General features: G+C 43.3%; 1 protein-coding gene across 2 annotated transcripts in view; it reads right to left on the bottom strand.

The window, feature by feature from the left end:
- Window positions 1-750: 750 nt before the first annotated feature.
- The window catches only part of PIGM (phosphatidylinositol glycan anchor biosynthesis class M), a 32,675-nt gene continuing 11,160 nt past the window's right edge, over window positions 751-22,265 (bottom strand). The window contains exons 4-6 of one of the 2 annotated variants that reach the window (XM_075586037.1): window positions 20,427-20,685; window positions 10,941-11,042; window positions 751-1,300 (exon numbers count right to left, since the gene is read on the bottom strand). In XM_075586037.1, coding sequence (XP_075442152.1) covers window positions 1,130-1,300; window positions 10,941-11,042; window positions 20,427-20,685 — 532 coding nt within the window. In that variant the 3' untranslated portion in view covers window positions 751-1,129. The remainder of the gene's footprint in view (window positions 1,301-10,940; window positions 11,043-20,426; window positions 20,686-22,265) is intronic. The other variant, XM_075586038.1, reaches the window with a different exon arrangement.

The raw sequence follows: 22,265 nt of genomic DNA, 5'->3' as shown, positions 1-22,265 counted from the left end.
TATTGGCTCCCGGAGTGGCTATATTTATACCAAGTCATTTTGAAGCCTAAACCAATAGGATGGGTATCTTTCCACTATTCTAATTGAACTTATTCAAAAACATACATAAACTATACCTTAGAACCCATAGTAGCATATACTTCACATAATAACCACATAAATTTAAACTCATAAATTAAACAATAATCATACATTTTTAAAAACTTATATTTGAATAAACAAAATATCACATATTTAAACCAATTCCTAATAATTCTAACCTAGCTGTAATCTATACACAATGTCATTATTGATTAACAAGGGGGTATTGGTCATTCCCTATTTCAATAATCAGTGTATTATTTTCACAGTCCCAACATGATAAGTTTGTAATATACAATGCTAGTTTTATCACATATTAGTGCTTCTGGGACATGTGGAGTATGTGTAAATCTCATTTTGTCATCCCATTGCGTGAAGGAAACAAATTAAACATAGTTCCTTATGGCTCTTGCACGGTGTTAGGTTCTCAGTTATACTGAAACATTTCGTTATTTTCTTCCAAGCATACTAGCTAGACACAAGTAAGTATGAAACAAACATTTATTTAACGCAAGAGTATTTAGTGATTTGCCTCAGGAGCTGCATAGAGTTATGTCTGGAACTCCAAGATGGCTGCCATGTCACATCTTGCCTACCTCAGTCTTTTCTCTTAAAGGCACTGTAATTGCTTATACTGATTAAGGCTAGACAGTTCATTAAATGAAAACCTTTAATACAATGACAACTGCTTTTATTTTGTGCAAAATAAGAGATTCATTTTAAGAATCAGACACAGGTTACAGCTGGTAAAAAAGTGACAAATATCCTCCACTATACAGCGAAGACAGGATTCCCATGTTTCCAACTGATCCCCAGGTTCAGCTGGCCATTGAAAGACATTCAGATTCACGTGTGGGTTTTCTGTTTTTTAGAATCACTACAAACTTTCTGTAAGCAGCCTCGTTACATTATTACATTTGCAAAACCGTTCGACTCTTGCTTCAGCAACCGAGCACTGTTGTCCTATAGCTTAGATCTCAGCAGAATGTCCCTGTAACATGTCAAAAATTATATACTACTTGATCCTCATTGAATTGTAGCACGGGCTTTAATGATGCTTCAGCTTTGTTGGTCTTTCTCTCTGTAGTTGGTATTTGGTGATAATTTGTACGAGGATGCAGCTATTAATAAGGAGGAACAACAAGCCAGCTATCCACACTAGTAAAAACATGTTTTGCCCTTCAAATTCCAGGAAGTATGCAGGAGCCAACCACAGCGCCTGAAGGAGACAAAAAAAAACCCCATCATTTATGTTCGAGAATGCAAGTTCTGTAAAAAAAAAAACCCCATTCTTCTAATTTATCAAACAATTACTTAACCCTTTCCGGTCCAATGTCGGAATATACCCGACAAAATATTTTGCCACTTGCGGTCCAATTTCGGATCGGGAGGAGGGAGAAGGGGTGAAGATGTGGGTGAGGCGCCGGCAGCAGCACACGTCCCCCACATTCCCCTTGCACTTCTCCCAGCAGCCGCACTGAGTTCCTCTTCCCTCCCCCCAGCCCTGCTCCTATCTCCGCCAGCAGCCCCGCACCGATCCCCCCCAGCCCGGCACCGATCCCCCAGCCCTGCACCGATCCGACCCCCCCCCCAGCACCGATCCCCGCCAGCAGCCCGGCACCTATTCCCCCCCCCCCCCAGCCCCACACTGATCCCCGCAGGCAGCCCCACGATGCCCCAGCAGCTGACACTGGAGGTAGGGGGGGGGGAGGGGGCTGAGTGTGGTGTGTGTGCAGTGTGCTGTGAGTGCAGTGTGTGTGCTGTGAGTTTGCGCAGTGTGTGCAATAAAAAAAAAAAACCTGTATGTGGTTTTTTTCCCGAAAATTAAATTAGACCTGCTGGCGCATTTATTTATTTTTGTTTCAATTTTTTTATTGTTTTTAGAGAGATGGACATCATACAATAAGCATTTCCATATAAATGATACAAACTTACTATCTTAAGAGAAAAAATTAAACATTGCATTTAAACATGAACATTGCATTGTTGTCTTCTTTTCCTATGTATCTACTTTCTTTTGGTGTGATCCAAGTAACTCTTTCAAGACTTATTGGGGAAGCAGCCGCTTCCTTGTGTATCTCTTTGTGAAAAGTCAAAGGATAGTAGGGAGTAGAGAGGAGAAAGAGGGGTGGGGGCGGAAGGGAGGGAGTTGTCAGTCCTGATATTCGGTGGCTCAACTCATAAGGTTGTTAATCTTCTGGCCAAATTTCCCAGATCTTGTGGAATTTATCTACCTTTTGGCTAAGTTGTGCCGAGAGGAGTTCCATTACCTTGATTTCCCTAATTCTTCCCAATACTGTCTGTTTGGAGGGAGCATCGATATTTTTCCAGGCTGCGGCAATTGAGCAACGGGCTGCTGTGAGGACATGGTTTATCATTTTACTCACTTGCGGCTGTAGGCCCTCTATTGGTTTAGTTAAGATCATAGACAGCGGGTCCACCTCTATCTCCATCCCCAGGAGTTCTCGTATCATTGTTTGTATCATGATCCAGAACCCCTGAATTTTTGGACAATTCCACCAGATGTGATCATGTCTCCTCTTTGCCCGCATCCTCTCCAACACAAATCTGAGGACCCGGGGAAAATCTGGCTCAGCCTATTCGGAGTTAGGTACCAATGAAATAGGATTTTATATATATTCTCTTTTATAGTGGTACAAATTGATGTTTTGGAGGCTGCTTCCCAAATATTCTCCCAGTCGTCTCTATCTACATCTAAATTTAAATCTTCTGCCCATTTTAGCATATAACTATGATTAGAGTGAGCTGCAGTTCTCGCCAGGCCCAGATACACCTCCGAGATCAGACCTTTACAGTAATAGCCTCTTCTGCATAGTCTCTCAAATTTTGTTAGGCCGAAAACGCCAAATCTTTTGAGACTGTTTGTAAATAGTGTCGAATTTGTAAGAAGCCAAATACTGGTAGGTTTGTAATTTGATATTTTTTCTCTAAATCTGGAAGTGGTAAAATCTTACCTTTAGATACATAGTCATCGGCTATTACCATCTTTAGCTCTTGAATTTACTAAGTCCCTTTGGGAGACAGCCTGGAAGAAACTCGGGGTTGTTAAATATAGGGGTCAATAGTGTAGGGGAGGATGCCAGATCATATTTCCCCTTGTTTCTAGCCCATATCTTCCATGTACATCTCATTGCTCCCAGTTTTAATTTTTCCGCGAAGGTCTCTCTTCCTCCCTCGGCCCAAAGAGCGGCCGGAAGAGAAAGAGGTTCCGCATAGGTAGACTCAATCCCAAGCCAACAACTTGTAGTTGGATCATTGTTCCACATTATAACTTGTTTTAGTTGGGTCACCAAATAGTATTTAGTGATATCTGGGACTCCCAAACCTCCGCAATGCTTTTGAGCTAGCAAAATTGATCTAGCAACCCTTGGTCTTTTGTTTTTCCAGATAAATTGGAAAATTCTGTTTTGAATATTTTTGAACTCGGATGTCTATTGGTAGAGTCTGGAAATAATATAGGAGTCTTGGCAGAATATTAATTTTAACTGTGGCTATTCTTCCTAGCCAAGATATCTGATATTCGTTCCAGCTCTGGAGATCTTTTTTTATCTTTTCAAAAAGGGGGGGATAGTTATTGGTATAGGGATTTATAGAAACTTGCTATCTGTATTCCCATATATTTAATCTTTGTCGAGCTCCATTTATAATTAAAGTTTGCTTGTAGCAGCTTAACTTCAGGTACTGTTAGGGATAAATTCAGTGCCTCCGACTTGTCCGTGTTAATTTCATATCCCGAAATTTTACTGAATTGGTCTAGTTGGGAACGTAAGTTCGGGAGGGACGTCAATGGGTTGGGTAGAGTTAGGATAATGTCTTTGGCAAAAAGGGATATTTTGTAGTTTGTCTCTCCAATTTCAATTCCTTTAATATTCTTTTCGTCTCTGATTGTAGTTGCCAGGGGTTCTATGGAGAGGGCGAATAGAAGCAGAGATAGGGGGGCATCCCTGTCGGGTACCATTATTTATTTTAATGGGATTTAAGTCTCATCCTGGGAGTTTCACGACAGCTGTGGGAGTTTTGTAGAGAGCTCTGATCCCCTCTAGATACTGGCCCCTAAATCCGAATTGAATCAGTGTTTGATCTAAAAAGTCCCATCTTATCCTGTCAAATGCTTTTTCAGCATCTAGACTCAGCAGGATAGCCTTCGTGTTTGAGAGGTGTACATGGTCTATAAGATTGATAATTTTTCTAGTATTATCGGAGGCTTGTCTTCCCGAGACAAACCCGACCTGGTCTATATGGATTAAACTGGGTTGTATTGGGGTAAGTCTGTTTGCTAAAATTTTGCTGAAAAGTTTTAAATCCGAATTAAGGAGGGCTATGGGGCGATAGTTACCACATTGTAATGGGTCTCTCCCTTCCTTGTGTATAATTGCTAGATTTGCTTTGGACATTGATGTCGGTATGGCCGGTCCCTCTAGAAACGAATTAAATACATCCAGCATATACGGGGATGACACCATCTTAAATTTTTTATAGTACTGATTTGAGAAGCCATCTGCGTTATATCTTTGTTCAGTTCTAGAATGTTCTCTTCCGATAGTTCTGGAAGTTTACATTTCGCCAAATACCTGGAGATAGCTTCTGATCCAGAGGATTGGTTCTTTGGGAAATTTAGGTTGTACAATTTAGAATAGAAGTCAGAGAACTCCTTTGCCATTTGCTTCTCATTGTATGTTTTTTTCTCCTGACCTAGTTTGGATAGCTGTGATTTGCAATTTGGTTCTCAGACCTCTAAGTTTGGACGCTAATAGTCGGTCGGCTTTGTTGCCTTTATCATAGTACTTTTGTTTGGTCCACCTTAACGGTCTCTCCACTTCGTCTAGTTGAGTCTGTTTAAATTCAGATCTGGTTTTGTCTAATAATTTAAATAATTTGTTTGAGGGGTTATTTTTATGTTTTTGTTGAAGGAGCTATACTTTCTCAGCTAATTCATTATATAGTTTTTGTTTAGCTTTTTTCTTGTGTGATGCTATGGAAATGATAGCTCCTCTTATTGTGGCCTTATGGGCTTCCCATAACATTGCTGGTGACTCTACTGAGCTCTTATTCAGCATAAAATATTATCTGAGCTTTTGTTTAATATCAATCTCTACATCCATTTGATTTAGCAATGAGTCGTTTAGTTTCCAATTATATTGATTGTTTTTACAGAAGGGGAGAGACAGTATCAGTGACACAGGAGCGTGGTCTGACCATGATATAGATCCTATGTCTGACTGGGAGGATGCCTGCAGAATGTCTTTGGTACCCAGAAAGTAGTCAATCCTCGAGTAGGTCTGGTGTGGGGGTGAAAAGAACGTGTAGTCCCGTTGGCCCTGGTGTTGCGCCCTCCAAATATCAGTGAGCGAGAACGAATTTAATATGTTTCTAAATTCTTTAGCAATTTTTCCTGTGGGGTTCCTTATGCGCTTGCTCTATCTTGCTCTGGGACTGCTATCATGTTCATGTCTCCTACTAAGAGTAGTGTAGTTTTTGGTTGGGGGGATATACTATCACATAAATCCCTCATAAATTTCGCTTGGCCTTCATTTGTGGAGTATACATTTACTAAGATTATTTCTACCCCTGAAAGGGATCCATGTAGAATTAAATATCTGCCTTCTGGGTCTGAAACCTCTTTGTTTAAAGTAAATGGGATATTGTGCTTGAATAGTATAGCTACCCCTCTTTTTTTTTTTGCTGTGCAGGACGCATAATATGCTTGAGGATAAATTCTTTTGAACGTGTTTGGGGGGATGTAGTGTTAAAGTGGGTCTCTTGGAGGAATAGAATATCTCCATTTGTTTTCTTGAGTTCTTGTCGGGCAAGTTTTCTCTTTATTACAGAATTCAGCCCCTTTACGTTTAGTGATACTAGTTTTAGTGATGTTTTATTGGCCATTTTTCTTTTAATTGAATGAGGCCTTGTGGTCCCTCCACTTTCCCTTTCCCAAGGTGGTGGGGCGGCCTATGCTCTTCCATTATGTATTTGCCTGGGTGAAATCCTTGTGTATTATTGATATCTGTGTCTCTAATTCCTCGGGTCCCTAGTTGATCTGTATTGGGGGGGGGGGGCTGGTAAGCAAAGGGGAGGAGTGGGCAACTGGGGTGGGGGGGAAAGGAGAATAGTAGAAAGGAAAAAGAAAAAAGAGTAAAGTGGGCGATAACTGCGCCCCAACATAGTGACCCTCACCACGCTACGGGTGAGAGTTGAGCATAGTGCCCTCTGGAGACTTCTTCATGTGTCGCGTCCCGGTACCCATTAGGGAGGACAGGGAGACCCCTGGAGGTATCCACATAACCAATCGGAACAATGCAGGGCATTGTAAAACAACAACATAACACAATATAAAACAAGACATTGGAATCAGGAAATTGAATACTTGGGCCTAACATAGAATTTAGTTATTCCTGGACATTATGAACATCTGGAATTTATTTATTTTCTTTCTTTTCCTTCTAGTTATCACTCTATGAGAGTGCCAGCATTATCATCATTTCTTGAATTCACCACAAGGTGGTGCCAGAGGATTAACGTTGTTCAACATGTAGAACAGATTTTGACATTTACAGTGATTTTAACTTGAAATAACTGGTGCAGACTTTCCTATGGGAGAATTTTCCCAATTTTCCCGTTCTAGGGAGATTAGTATTTAAACTTTAGATTGAACCTGAGCATAATCAGGTTAGCTTTTGGTAGTCTCTAGCCTCCCTTATTCTCCCCCCCCCCCCCCCAACTCCCTTTCAATCCCAACCCTGGTCTCTATCTGGGGACCGTTTGCTTCTTTAATCACAACCCCACGTTCACCAGACCACGACAGGGCTTGAGTCCCCCTCTTCAAAAACTCATGGGTTTTCTATCGACTCCACAGCTCTAGCTGGCGGGTTGGCCTTTGTAAAGAGGCGTCTGAGAGACCACAGGTTTAGCGCTGTCTTCGCCGGGTGCTCTCTCCGCAGGCGTGAGGAGAGGGGCCTGAAAATGGCAGACGGGTCAATCCTCTAAGCTGTGTGGCGGGATTGTTGTCCTGCGCCATACGGTCTGCATGTCAGGTTGCAGAGACAAACGAAAGGTTGCTCTGCGGGGTTTCACGCTGCTGCGGCTCTGTGGGAGGGGGGGGGGGGGGCGGCGACCACTGCTCCGCTGTTCCTCTTCACTCTTCGTGCGTCGGTTTCCTCTGAGAAGCCAGGCGTTGTGAGGCCCTTGGTGTTTTCGTCGGTCCTTGACTGGGCTGCTCTTCTTCTGTTCCTTCAGGCGCCGCTTCATCACCTGTGTGTTGGAGTCCCAGGGCCCTCAGGAATCGGGGGCCATCTTCCAGGTAAGACACCGCGTGGAGCCTCCCCCCCGCCTGCACCATCAATTTAAAGGGGAAGCCCCATCTATATCTCACTTTATGTTCCCCTAATTTTTGTGTAAGGGGCCGCATTTCTCTTCGCCTGTCCACCGTCGCTTTAGATAAGTCGCTGTAAATTTTCAGGTGGGTATTACGAAATTGTACCTCACCTCTTTCTCTGCTGGCTGAGAGCACTTTTTCCTTTGTTGTGTAGGAATGGAAACGGATGATGACATCCCTGGCTCTTTTAGGGTCTGAAGATTTCAGGCCCAGGGTCCTGTGTGCTCGATCTAGTTCCAATTGATCCTGCACCAGCTCAGGGACCAGGTGGGTAAACCGTTCTTTCAGGTAGGGCTGTAGTTGGGTAGTCTCTACTGACTCCGGAATGTACCGCATGCGGAGGTTTTGGCGGTGGTCCCTATTCCCTTGTTCCTCTGCGTTCTCTTTTAGAGACCGAATTTCAAAGTTTAGCCTGTTTATTTCATCCTCAGCTAGGGAGTAGGAGTGTTCTATGTCCTCCACCTTTTTCTGCAGGGTGTCTGTTTTCCCAGCTAGCACGTTCATATCTGTTCTGAGCGTGTGGATGGCTTTAGAGAGATCTTCCTGGAATCCCTGGCACATTTTCTAGGAATAAATTCTCCAGGTAGTCTTTGGTGATCTCTGGGTAGTCCCTCCTGATGTCCTGTTCGGGCATGCTTTCGGGGCCTTCTAGCGAGCATGCCGGGCCGCCATCTTGGATCGAGCCGATGCTGGCAGGGGGTTTGTAAGACGGCATGAAGTAGCTCGATACACTCTGCTGCCCTTTCAGCTTTTTGCTCATCCCCTGAGAGCTTCGCCATGCCCTGGTTACTTTGGGTGGTATTTTCTTTCCGATTGGCTCTATTATTGTAGTTTATGCACCGAAGGGCTCCGGAGCAATCCCCTCAGGCAACCATGCACGCTGATGTCACCGGAAGTCTCTGCTGGCGCACTTATTGACAATTAATTGGACCGCAAAGGGTTAAAGCAGCAATCCCGCCTACTCGTTTTTTTTCCAGATTTTTTTTCTTATACAGCATTTGAGGGTCCACAGGCGCTGAACACTGCTATTATTAGCTCTAGGGATCACCAAGATAAAATTACCTTTCTATTTCCCGGTGTTAATTCTTCGAATCAGAAAATAAAAATGGCTGTCAATTCCTGCGGCCCTACATGAAGCCACAACGTCACGGGTGGCATGTTTACAAATCTGGCGAATAAAACCATACATCACCACAGGTGGCACCTTTACAAATCGGGGAAATAAACTGGCAAATAAAACCGTACTTTGACCGGGAACCGGAAGGTTCTTGGAGCTACAAATCGCATTGTCCAGCTCTCGTGCAACCCACAGCTCAAACTCTGCAAATAAAATATATACTGGGCGGGATTGTGACTTGAGAAATGGAGAAACTCCTTTAATACGATTTCGCTCGCTCTTTCAGTGCTGTACAAACACTACTACAACCAGCCTACTTACCTGTCAAAAGGTAAGTCATAACAACGCCTCGTAGTATGTGCCGATTCAAAATTAAGTTGTTTCAGTCCCTGCTTCCTACTGCACCAGTGTGTGTGTGTTCCAGCACGCCATAACACCAAGGGGCGGAGCAAAGCCGCACGTTCTGCGCACATGCATGGAGGGATCTAACATTCGTTTGCTGCGTTACCACTATACATTTGTGAGTGCATAGCCTGTGTACATTTCTCAAAAAGAAGTGCAATGTGACATACTACATTATGAGGTCTTTGCACTCTTATTTAACCACTGGTGTGTACTTCTGATTTTAACCCTTTGGATGCCGTTAGACGTCGCTACTACATCATGGGGTGTGGCAGCGGAGGAAAGAACATTGCAGAGACTCTAAGGCGGAGTTCAGGGTGCATGCTGCGGCTGCGTGCTCCAGTGCGCGCGTCCATCGCACGCTCCTGCAGCCCAGCGATCTGTGTTCAGGGTGCAGGAGGGTTGCGGCCTTTGGGTCACGTGACGCGACTGCCACCCCAAAAAATCAATTTCGGTTGTAACGGCAAAATGTAGCAGCGACAACGCTGACATGAAAACCATGTAATTGTAGCTCTGGGGCTCCCGCTTCCAATACCCTAACCGGTTTAATTGCTGATTGTATGATTGTTTTAATTGCTTGTTTGGTAAATAAAAATGACCGTCCCTTTGGCCAATAGGAAGTGGCAAAAGAATGGCGTTGCAGCTTTCTATTTGAAAACTGGGCACAATCTACGAAAATCAAGAAATTAAAATTGCAACTAATATTGTAAGTACAAACAAACCAAAAGTTGTACCAGCACTCTCTGTCTCACAGCTATAGATATAGGCGAATACCAGTGTAGGGAATATGAATAATTTAATGACACTAATAATAAATTGAAAATATAGCAACAACATAGCAACAATAGCCAATACGCCAATGTAAGACTATTGTTGCTATATTTTCAGTTTATTATTAGTACTTCTGAAGGGAATTAGGGTCCCTTCCTGTTCCGTGCACCCTGCAACCTTGCTGAGTCATTGTGTCAGAGTGCTGTCTATCACCCCCCCCCCCTTTCTACCCTAATATTGTAAGTATTTTGGGAATACAAACAAATAGATCCTGCCGCTCAACCTAGTTCACTAAATAAGAAAACAATAATATAACTGGCGGTGCATAAGGAAATATATAGCCCATATACAACACAATGTGATTCCCCACAGGGGGATCACAAAAGAGTTCCCTTTTGAGTTGCACTCATACAGCAATTTTAATGGTAGATATTTAGGGTGCAATGGACCCAGAGTAATATACTCTATACCGGGTATACATAAGAGCTACCATATACTCATATGCAACTCCACTAAAAAAAAAAAATTTTTAATTAACATATATGCAGTAAAGATAACTATTTACATATGTGAATAAAATCTCCTCGGTGATTTTGAGAACAGGAGGATTCCTGAAGCTAAAAAAACAACGTTGTTCAGCTCTGAAGAATCCCCCAATCCGAATAAAAAAAAACAATTGATGCCCAAAATGAGTGAGATTGTCGCTTTAAGTCATTAAGGTCCATGTTTCTCAACGGTGCTATTCCCAAATATGGGCCTGAATATAATTGTATCTTGTAATCAAATACGCATTAGTGAAGGCATGAGAACAATTTAATAGCTGCAAGTGTGTGTGTTAAAAAGCCTGAAGAAGCACAACAGTGCTAAATGCAACAGGCCCGTAAATTAAAGTTGGAGAGATTCCTATAAAAGAACAGCCTCGCTGTGGCCGGCTCGGCTTGTTTACATTGTAAGTCAACGTGTGTCCAAATGTAGAAACCTACATTATAAATGCATACTGCAGATGAGTCTCTCGCTGCAATCTTTATTGGGTATGTGGAACCGCAACAGTTCCTCTGCAGCAACCACAGGAGGCGGCTCTGAGTTCTATTTATCTTACAACCAAGGATACTACACTATTGCCATGGACCGTACTGCATATTCATTGCAGCAGTCTTATCATTGTCATGTATCTACCTGGCCAATGAACCACAGCACAAGAAGGAGTGTTCCCTGGCGCCATGGCATTCCCAGTCCCGGCATCACGAGTGGCAGCAGGCAGAGGTACCATAAGAAATACTGAAAGAGAAGGGCGGTAAGGAGATGGTATTGATGCATAGGTGTCAGTACATTGTTTTTCTAACGTTGATATCACTTGGGGTCATGGAGTGTTCATTCTTTTGAAGCTTTGCACTTCTTGGGTGAGGGGGAAAAAAAGGCATCTTACTTGCCAGTGAGCCCATTATTAGTAGCAATGACAGCTCAACATGGCCTAGAATGTATATTTGTAGGAGTTTGGGGTCTAAATTTGAAACGATTACATTTGTGGCTGATTTGTTTTGTCACCCTGCAACTGGAATCTAATCTATGGTATTCAGGACTGGTCCATATTTACTAAGCCGTCTTTTGCTATAAGACACTTTAAAGCCCATTGACTTGAATGGGCTGTAAGGAGTCTTCCAGTGACGAAAGGTGCCTTTACGTCATAAGACTGCTTAGTAAATATGTCCCTCAAGCTCTGAATATCATATGAAGCAAGGTTTAATTATCTAACTAAAGACAAATAAGAACGTCAGGTTAGACCAAATGATATTTGAAATCCAACGTCCTGTCTCCACATGCAGATTCTTGGCAGACTACAGAGCAGGGCTTCTATGGGGCAAGATATGTCCCAATATAGAGATGTAAAAGTTCAAATTTTCTGTGCAGTCTGGCAACCAAGAGGTTAACCTTAATAAATGAACGTTGTATTATGCTTCCCTCTTGCAGTGAGGGCCAGTGTCCTAAAAAAGTGACGGTTTCATGGCCTAAAGAGGCACTCCTGGCAACACTTTTGTGTGTGTGTAAATTATATATATATATATATATATATATATATATATATATATATATATATATATATATATACTGATGATACCCATCAAGGTTGAAACATGTCTGTGAGTAGTTTAAACTTGCTTTGCTAGTCCCATGCTGTGTTTAAAAGCTGTGTGAACGGCGATGCATCATCTTAAATGGGCTCCATGTGAATGGATATTCCAGGCAAAAGGTGACACATTGTGTGCTCATTTGCATGTCATTTTCCAGAATCCCTTGCTGCAGTGGGAGCACTGTATGCAAGGTGATAATGGTTGGGTTTCAGACCTATCTAAGACATGTGAATGTGCTCACAAGTGATATTCTTTACTATATATATTATATATATATATATATATATATATATTATATATATATATATATATATATATATATATATATATATATATATATATATATTGTGACAGAAACCAGGGGATGATAATAAATTCCGTATATAGGGCTCCCAGGATACTAGACAGTTTCTATCCTGTTTGGCCTGGGAGTGCAGCCTTATAATACATACACTCCATCCCACAGTTTGGCAAGCGCTGGAACTGAGGGATGAGAGATCCAGACCAGAGTTTGTCTGCTGCCTGATTTCTGTCACCTGTCATGCTAATTAGGAATCAGGTATGAAAGACTGATTTCCTGTTTGCTCTGGGCTCCCCACAAGAGCCAGGAGGCTGGAAGGCTGCTGAACTACAGAGGGGAGAAGCCTCTTCCCCAAACAGGTTCAATCTTTCTGTTCATTTGTGTAAGACTGCAAAAGTACCTTGTTTTGTTGTTGGGAGTGGAAAAGCCACTTCCAACCCTGAGTCAGGGATATCTAAGTTAAGTTATCGCTCAGGTGAGCAGCTTTTGTTTTGATCTGTTTTCTGTTGTATGCACTGTGGCAGTCTCAGTGCCTGGGACTGAATAAACCAGGCATAGCCTGTTTAAAGGAACAGTACGTGACGCCTCATCATTTAACCTACCCTAAAAGACCGTGTTCTAAACAGTCCCGGACAAACGACGGAGCCCCGGAGTAAGCCGTTTGTCACATATGGTGGAGAATGCGGGCAGAGCACTAGGGGGTCTGCGGGTTGAAGAACTTTGAAAGAAAAAAAAAAAAAAAAAAAAAAAAAGTTTTTTTCATCCTCTGCAAACAAGATGGAAGACGTGGTGGGTGCGATGGTACGCAATGTCGCTGCCCAGAAAGACGCGAATGAAACCCAGCAACAGCTGTTAATAGCCCAGCAAGAAACTAATGCAAACCAGCAGAAGACGAATGCAGCCCAGCAACAGCTGCTAATAGCCCAGCAAGAGATTAATGCCAACCAGCAACAGGCGAATGCCAACCAGCAACAGGCGAATGCAAACCAGCAACAGACGAATGAAGCCCTGCAAAACGCGAATGCAAACCAGCAAGAGACAAACCGCTTGCTGAGAGAGGAGCAACAGCGGTTCGCTCAGGGCTTACAGCAGGAACTCGAGATCCTGAGGGGGACTATCAGTAACCTTCCACTGGCAGCGGCAGCCCCAGTTCCGAAAATGACCAGGGCAAGCCACTACCTTCAGAAGATGGGACCCTCGGATGATGTGGAAGCCTATCTTCTCACGTTTGAACGCACGGCACAGAGAGAGGGATGGCCAGAAGCTGAGTGGGCTGGTCTAATCGCACCCTTCCTAAGCGGCGAACCCCAGAAGGCTTACTTTGATCTAGAGCCAGCCGAAGCTAACGTCTATGCAAAATTGAAGTTCGAGATCCTCGCCCGCCTCGGCGTAACCACGGCTGTTCGCGCCCAAAGGTTTCACGCATGGTCCTTCACGATGGATAAAGCCACCCGAAGCCAGATGTATGACCTCATCCACCTCGCCCGGAAGTGGCTACAACCCGAGATCAACTCAGCCAGCCACATCGTGGAACGGTTGGTCATGGACCAGTTCTTGAGGAAACTTCCCTCTGCCTTACGCCGTTGGGTCAGTCGGAGTGACCCCCACAATGCGGATGAGCTTGTGGCCCTCGTAGAAAGGTACAATGCAGCAGAAGAGCACCCGCAACCCACAGTCGTGGAGCAACCCCACTACCCGAGGTTCCAGGACTCTTCCAGAGACGGTAAAAGGGTACCGGGGTTAAGGGGCGCTGAAGAGCGGCGACCCCCTTCACGCAGCACAAGCAACAGTGGTTCGCACACTAAGGGCAATAGCCAACATGGGGAGCCGGGAAAAGGCTCTAAGTGGGACACAGACTATGTACCTAAATGTGTAAATTGTCATGAGAGGGGCCACACAGCAAAAATCTGCCCACTAAATGATGAGCCCATGCAATGCAACAGCGTGGAACCTTATTCGCTGTTGTCCCAATGTATGGGCCCTAGCCCAGAGGACCCCTTGAATAACCATCTGTGGGCATTTGTAAAGGTTAATGGTAAGAGGGTTCGGGCACTTCTTGACTCTGGGAGCATGGTCACACTAGTGTCCGAATACCTCTTGCCCATTAAGAAGAAACAGGGAAACAGTTCACAAAGAGTGGCAATTTGTTGTATACATGGGGATAATCATGAATATTCCACTGTTGATGTTTTTTTTGAAACAGAGTTTGGTTCTTTAGATTTCAAGGTGGGTATTGTACCCAAACTGGCACATGATGTGTTAATAGGGACCGACTTTCCCCATTTTCTAAAAATGTGGTCCCCCGCTCAGAATAGCGCCCAGAGTTCAATAGCGGACCATAACGAAGTATTAGAAGAAACAAATCCTTTCCCTTTTTCAGAAATGGAGGTTGACGAGGGCCCAAATAAGAAGGGGGAAAAGGAGGAGTGCTGTAAAATTCCCTTCCCCATCACTACTTTGGTAGGGAATACCCCAAATCAAGATGTTGAGCAGACACTTACCACCCCAGAACCGGATAAGACCCTCGCTGACCTAGAGGTCAGTCCTGGGAGTTTTAAGAAGGCCCAGTGGGAAGACCCCACATTAGCGGTAGCAAGGGGAAATATACGGGACCAGAATAGTACTCCTGGCCAACCAGATAGGTCACTTGCTTACCCCTACTTCGAGGTAGAGAACGACCTAGTATATCGGGTTGATAAAAGGAAATCAGTTACAACTAAACAATTGTTGGTACCACAGACATTCCGTAACGTAGTATTACACCTCGCACATAGTCATCCATTGGGGGGACACCTAGGGGTGGAAAAGACAAAAGAAAAGGTTCTCCGAAGCTTCTATTGGCCTGGGGTTCTGGCAGAAATTACGAATTATTGTTCCTCATGCCCAGAATGTCAGATCACCGCCCCGTTCAAGGCGTACCGCAGCCCATTGGTACCCCTTCCCATAATAGAGGTACCATTTGACCGGATTGCTATGGATCTAGTAGGACCCCTAATAAAGTCTGCTAGGGGACATCAGCATATATTGGTAATATTAGATTATGCCACCCGATATCCGGAGGCAGTTCCCCTACGTAGCACCTCAGCTAAAAACATAGCAAAAGAGTTAGTAGTTCTGTTTTCCCGGGTCGGGATTCCTAAAGAGATTCTATCTGACCAGGGAACACCATTTATGTCCCAACTAACGAAAGAGCTATGTAAACTCCTAAAAATCAAGCATCTCAGAACCTCAGTCTATCATCCACAAACAGATGGTTTAGTGGAAAGGTTCAATAAAACCTTAAAGAGCATGTTACGGCGGGCGGTTGATAAAGATGGGAAAAACTGGGATTGTTTGTTACCGTACCTGTTATTTGCCATTAGGGAAGTTCCCCAATCATCCACAGGCTTCTCCCCGTTTGAACTATTGTATGGCCGACACCCAAGGGGCTTACTGGATATAGCCAAAGAGACTTGGGAACACGAGGTTACCCCTTACAGAAGTGTAATAGAGCATGTTGCCCAGATGCAGGACCGCATTGCTGCAGTCCTACCCATAGTGAGGGAACACATGGAGAAAGCTCAAGAAGCACAGAGGAATACATATAATAAGGGTGCTAGGGTCAGAATTTTTTCTCCAGGTGATAGGGTACTAGTTCTGGTTCCCACCGTGGAGAGTAAATTCCTTGCTAAATGGCATGGGCCATATGAGGTCTTGGAAAGAGTGGGAGAAGTAAATTATAAGGTAAGACAGCCAGGTAGGAGGAAACCTGAGCAAATTTACCATATAAACCTACTCAAGCCCTGGAAAGATAGAGAAGTCTTGTTAACCCTAGTACCCCCAGGTCCGTCAGAGAATCAAGAAACTGACCCAGAGGTTAGCATAGCTGAAACCCTGTCTGTTCATCAGAAACGAGAGGTTCAGAATTTAGTGAGAAGAAACAAAGAAATCTTCTCTATACGGCCAGGTAGAACTAGCGTAATTGAACATGACCTAGTCTCTGAACCGGGGGTCCGAGTTAACCTTAAACCGTACCGAATCCCAGAGGCCAAAAGAAAGGCTATAAGTTTAGAGGTTAAAAAAATGCTAAAACTAGGTGTAATTGAGGAATCCCAAAGTGGGTGGAACAGCCCTATAGTCTTAGTCCCAAAGCCAGATGGTACAACAAGGTTTTGTAATGACTACCGGAAACTAAACGCGGTGTCAAAATTTGATACTTATCCTATGCCCAGGGTAGATGAACTTGTAGAGAGACTGGGCAAAGCCCGATATCTCACAACCCTAGACCTAACAAAAGGGTACTGGCAGGTTCCCCTCACAGAAAGGGCAAAAGAAAAGACAGCCTTCTCAACCCCAGACGGCCTCTTTCAGTATAAGGTGTTGCCTTTTGGCTTACATGGAGCTCCCGCCACATTCCAAAGAATGATGGATAAAATTTTAAAACCACATGCTCGGTATGCTGCCGCTTACCTGGATGATGTGGTAATCCATAGTGAAGATTGGCAATCCCACCTTCCAAAGGTCCAAGCTGTGCTTGACGCAGTCCGGTCTGCTGGACTAACTGCTAACCCCGCTAAATGCACTATTGGTCTGGAGGAGGCCAAGTATCTGGGATATTCTATTGGCAGAGGTTTACTCAAACCCCAAACACTCAAAGTGGAGGCGATACAAAATTGGCCAAGGCCAGTTACAAAAAAACAAGTAAGGACCTTTTTGGGGTTAATTGGGTACTATAGAAGGTTTATTCCCAATTTTGCAACTAAGGCAACCCCACTAACTGACCTCACAAAAGCAAGAGGACCGCTAATGGTAAAGTGGTCCCCGGAAACCGAACAGGCCTTTAGAAGCCTGAAAGAAGCTCTCTGTGCCCAACCAGTGTTGGTCACACCTGACTTCTCCAAAGAGTTCGTAGTCCAAACCGACGCATCTGAGGTAGGGCTGGGGGCGGTACTCTCCCAGGAGTCTCAAGGTGAGGAGCACCCCATCCTTTATTTAAGTAGGAAACTAAATCCCCAGGAGAAAAATTACTCCATAGTAGAGAAAGAGTGTCTCGCAATAAAGTGGGCTGTAGAGACGCTCAAATACTATCTGTTGGGGAGAAAATTCCGGTTGGTCACAGATCATGCACCCCTTACCTGGATGTGTCAAAACAGGGAAAAGAATGCTAGAGTGACCAGGTGGTTCCTAAGCCTACAACCCTTTAAATTTTCTGTGGAACACAGGTCAGGGCACAAACATGGCAATGCTGACGGGTTGTCAAGGATGCACTCCCTAATATCCATGGTCGCTCATCCCTCGAGGTCTGAGCTGGGGGGGAGGATATGTGACAGAAACCAGGGGATGATAATAAATTCCGTATATAGGGCTCCCAGGATACTAGACAGTTTCTATCCTGTTTGGCCTGGGAGTGCAGCCTTATAATACATACACTCCATCCCACAGTTTGGCAAGCGCTGGAACTGAGGGATGAGAGATCCAGACCAGAGTTTGTCTGCTGCCTGATTTCTGTCACCTGTCATGCTAATTAGGAATCAGGTATGAAAGACTGATTTCCTGTTTGCTCTGGGCTCCCCACAAGAGCCAGGAGGCTGGAAGGCTGCTGAACTACAGAGGGGAGAAGCCTCTTCCCCAAACAGGTTCAATCTTTCTGTTCATTTGTGTAAGACTGCAAAAGTACCTTGTTTTGTTGTTGGGAGTGGAAAAGCCACTTCCAACCCTGAGTCAGGGATATCTAAGTTAAGTTATCGCTCAGGTGAGCAGCTTTTGTTTTGATCTGTTTTCTGTTGTATGCACTGTGGCAGTCTCAGTGCCTGGGACTGAATAAACCAGGCATAGCCTGTTTAAAGGAACAGTACGTGACGCCTCATCATTTAACCTACCCTAAAAGACCGTGTTCTAAACAGTCCCGGACAAACGACGGAGCCCCGGAGTAAGCCGTTTGTCACAATATATATATATATGCATAGCATAGCCTCCGGCCGCTATTCTTCTTTTGGGCCCTCAGTGTAAGTCCTGATAGGTCCAGGCACTGTGAAGGGTTAGATTCTCTCATGCAGACCTAGCTTGTTGTTGCAGCCTGGATACACTGGCTATATCCAGGGGCGGGCCTAACAACAACCTGAAAGTGTCATCCTGGGGAGGATACTTGCTGGGTCACATGCAGTTTATGTGATGCTTGTCAGTATCAGACCTGCTTGTTATGGGGCAGGGTTACAAGCCCAACACCTGAGTATATACTGACACTCTCCCCTCACGCTGAGGAGTGTGTGTGATATCCTGAGCACCATCAGGGATAAGGAGCTGGATGGGGCCTTCAGTGCCTTATACAAGAGAAACGGCTGTGACGTCTGGCTGATTACAATAAAGATCCAGTTGAACCATCCTGAGTGTGGCTTAATGTCTGTGCCACTAAGAGTTGCCAGCATTTACCATCCTGGTACCCTAGGATCCTCACTGCTGGAGGCGCTGTTCACCAGAGATGAAGCACCCTGAAAACCTGTCCTTATATCTTCCCATACCATTTCACATCATTATCTGAGATCTGACTCCAAAAGACGGTTCATGGTCCCAAGGTTCAATAAAGTATCCGGCCGCTCCTCCTTCTCTTACCGCGCACCCCAAAACTGGAACAACCTACCAGAGACCCTCACAGCCATCACCAGTCTAAGTTCTTTGAAAACTAAAGCCGTCTCACATTTTAATCTGGTCTGTAACTGTTACATACGCCTATAATATATATTATCTCTTACTGTGCATGCAATGTCTTGTATATAAGGTATACCCTATAAATAAATGTTTAATCTTTTTACCGTGAGATGGGAATTCTGGCAGTGAAAAGGTTAGATGTAGGTGACTGACACTTCAGTATGAGCATTTTAAATATATAAATATATTTGTGCAGGAAAAGACTAGTTGCTGCAGAACCTCCAAATATACAACAGAAAACACAGAAGCCCCAATGTACAGCCAATACGGCAAATGATTTGATTTATTTCTATATGTTTTTTCTTCTCAGAAGTATGGGTCATTTAGTTCAATCTTCTGGCCAAAACATGTTAGACCTGCAACCATGTCAAGGTAGACCATGTGTGAACTTCTTCAGAAACTAAAAAGTCAATCACTGCTCTGCTTCCTGAAGTCGAGCCGCACAATGCCTTGCATCAAAGCTATACAAGGCATTACAGTATGTTGTGTGACTTGAGGGAGCCGAGCTGTCAATCGCTGCTCTACTCTCCGAAGATGTTCTGCAGAAGCTGAACACTCGGCTCCACAAGTCACCCCCAATGTTCCACTTGCCCAGGCCGAGTGAACCACTGCGTTTCTTGAACCGCGTTGCTTGAAAACTTTTTGGGATTTCTTTTTTTTTACCCCTCTTTAATTGCCTGAAACCGTGGGGCCCTTAGAGAGAGGATACTTGCCTAGTGGACACAAAATGGCAGGCTCAGGCTCACTACAGCAACCAACGGAAAAGTTGCAATGTCATCAGGTGATGCCGTGTCAACTTTCTAGTGGTGACCCCATGGTCATGTTAGTAGTATTTTTTATTTTACTGCTACAAAAAATTAAAAGGCAATATTACCAGCAAGCAAGATAGGCAGGGGTGGTGTATTTTTAAGGTAAAAAACATTATTTGCTGCCTTAAAACTTTATAAAATACAGGTCTACGGAGCTTTGACCCAATGTAGACCTATTTTAAAAGTAGCATGTACTTTTTTTTTAAGCCCCTTGGATTACTAAATGACACTAATACATTCTTTACAGGACAGTAGCATATTTATTACTGTAAATGGAGCTGCCTGGCATGTTTTTGTACATTTATATTGGAGAAAGAGTATTTGTAATCATTTTTTCAAATGTAACTTTTTCATGCTAAACAAACGTTTGGATGGGTTTTACCATCTTTATCTAATGCATTTTGATAAGACTCAAAACCATAGGCAAACTGTCCTTTTTGCTTTGTTGTTGGTTAGTCAAACAGATGCACATAAGTAGCTGATATGATCAAATTTGGCGTACAGGGAGAAAAACAAATAGGTAAAACAGTTACATCAAGGGTAACTGTATATTTCTAACGAGGCAAGAGTCACTGAAAATTTTACAATCAGTTTTGGACTGGCGATTTACCCACCAATACTATTATTTGATTTCATTTTGTGCATTTTATTTCTTCTTCCCATTTCATTATTTTCCTGTATCCCGTCCTTTTTGGAAAAACCGACTCAATAAAATCCCCAGTAGACATGGCTGGCTTACCTGTGAGGTGCACACTTTGTTGAAGCTCACGAAAATAGCAGTGTGAAGGAAGCAGCAAAAGGTAAGGTCTTTGTAGTATGCTAGAGACACGGCGATCAGCAGCAAAAGCTGAGGCAGGAAAGCAGCAAGACCCAGGCAAAAACTCCACTCGCTTTCTGCAGTCAGGTACAACATGTAGAAATAGGGGGAGAAATTGTGCCGAATATCTCTCCTGGTCAAGTGATACAAGTAGGTGTGCTCAAGAAATTCCCAGCCATAGCTGCATTGAAGAAACAAAAGGGTGCAGATTACAGTAAATCAGTCTAAATTACATTTGGGACCTGATTCAATACTCTACGCAGGGCAGATGCACCGCAGCTGTTGACGGACGGAGATGAGCAATTTCGGCAAATATTTCATTAATATTTAATACTGTAAGCTTTAGTAGCATTGTGCTACGAGTATACATATTGCTTTACAACACTTTGCATTAGACTAGGGGCCTTGTTCTATGCCCAGCAAAGCGGTTGTTTGCAGCTGGAAATCCTCGCAGACTTCAATGCTGCTTTGGTGGGTATAGAATTATCCCCTTAGTTTCACAGCTTAAAACAGGGCTCTTGCAGCCTTTGGGTCAAATCCAGCTCATGAATATTTGAGCACCTTTAGAAATATTAAAAATACAACAAAATTCTTAGACAAAGGTAAACCCCTCACCTTCCTCCTAGATCATTTTCATAAAGTCCACGATAGTGATACATGTGCTTTTTCGCTTTTCAGCCATAGAATGTCTTGGTGATAACATTAGAGGCAGAAATAGGGACTTATCTGTTACATAGAGAACAGTTTTGGATTTTTAAATTGAGGACTAAGCATCCCTTGGGGTTCAATGACATGATGGATATCATGCCATTCCTCAAGAAATGATGCATGCTGACATTGAGCTTAACATTATAATGACAGGCACATGTGGCTCACTTCGTCATGACATGTTTCTCGTGTGGTATTAGTCCAATTTCTAAGGAGACACCACAGGGGAATTAAACGATAATACATGTTAAGGGAAGGTCCCTTATGGGAAATTTTCCCTATAAGTTCTTTTACATTATTTTTTTTAAAATCTTTGGTAACAATTTTTGCCAACCGTTATTTTTAATATTTATTTTAAAAATGATTAATAAAGTTTTATTATTTTTAGTTGATTGTTTATGAATTTTATCTAGTTTGAATAGGCCCCCATATGGGACAGCATCTTTGATGGTTCTTAGTGTAGATCCCTTATATGGGGGAGGTGCTTTGTGTCACACACATTCTTACACCTTCATTGCATATTTTTTATTGGTGTTTGAATGTATTTTATTATGTGTATAAATATGTATTCATTGCAAAATATTACAAACATGAGGATCTTAGAATTCACATCACCTAGGTTATACAAACAATTGTAATTTGGCATTTAATTATGTCGTTATTAAAAACAACATGGCAGGCATTATTTATGCACAATTCCTAGTAGTACATTAATTTTTCTAAATCAAATATATTATTGGTTGAATAGAATGCTCCTTTGTGAGCATTTTATTCTAAAAGAATATTATTGCACATTGACCGCGGTGGTGTGGACACCATCATTCCTCTTTTTTCCATGTGTTTTGGAATCTAGTGCTAATTATGTCACTTGTGGAAGATTGTCCACAGCTTTGTAATTAAGATTATTCAATCTAAACAAGGACTATATATAGTAGTACCCCCTGATGAAGAACTCCTGTGCGAAACGCGTTGAGGTCGTCACATTACGCTTTACACATCATCCCGCATACAGGGTGGAACCTCCCGATCAGCTGCGAGCAGCACAGCCGCTTG

The sequence above is a fragment of the Ascaphus truei genome, chromosome 2 (genome assembly GCF_040206685.1).
Source record: "Ascaphus truei isolate aAscTru1 chromosome 2, aAscTru1.hap1, whole genome shotgun sequence".
NCBI lineage: Eukaryota > Metazoa > Chordata > Amphibia > Anura > Ascaphidae > Ascaphus > Ascaphus truei.
Note: the sequence above shows the minus strand (reverse complement) of the source record. Positions and strands in the feature narration are given on the sequence as shown.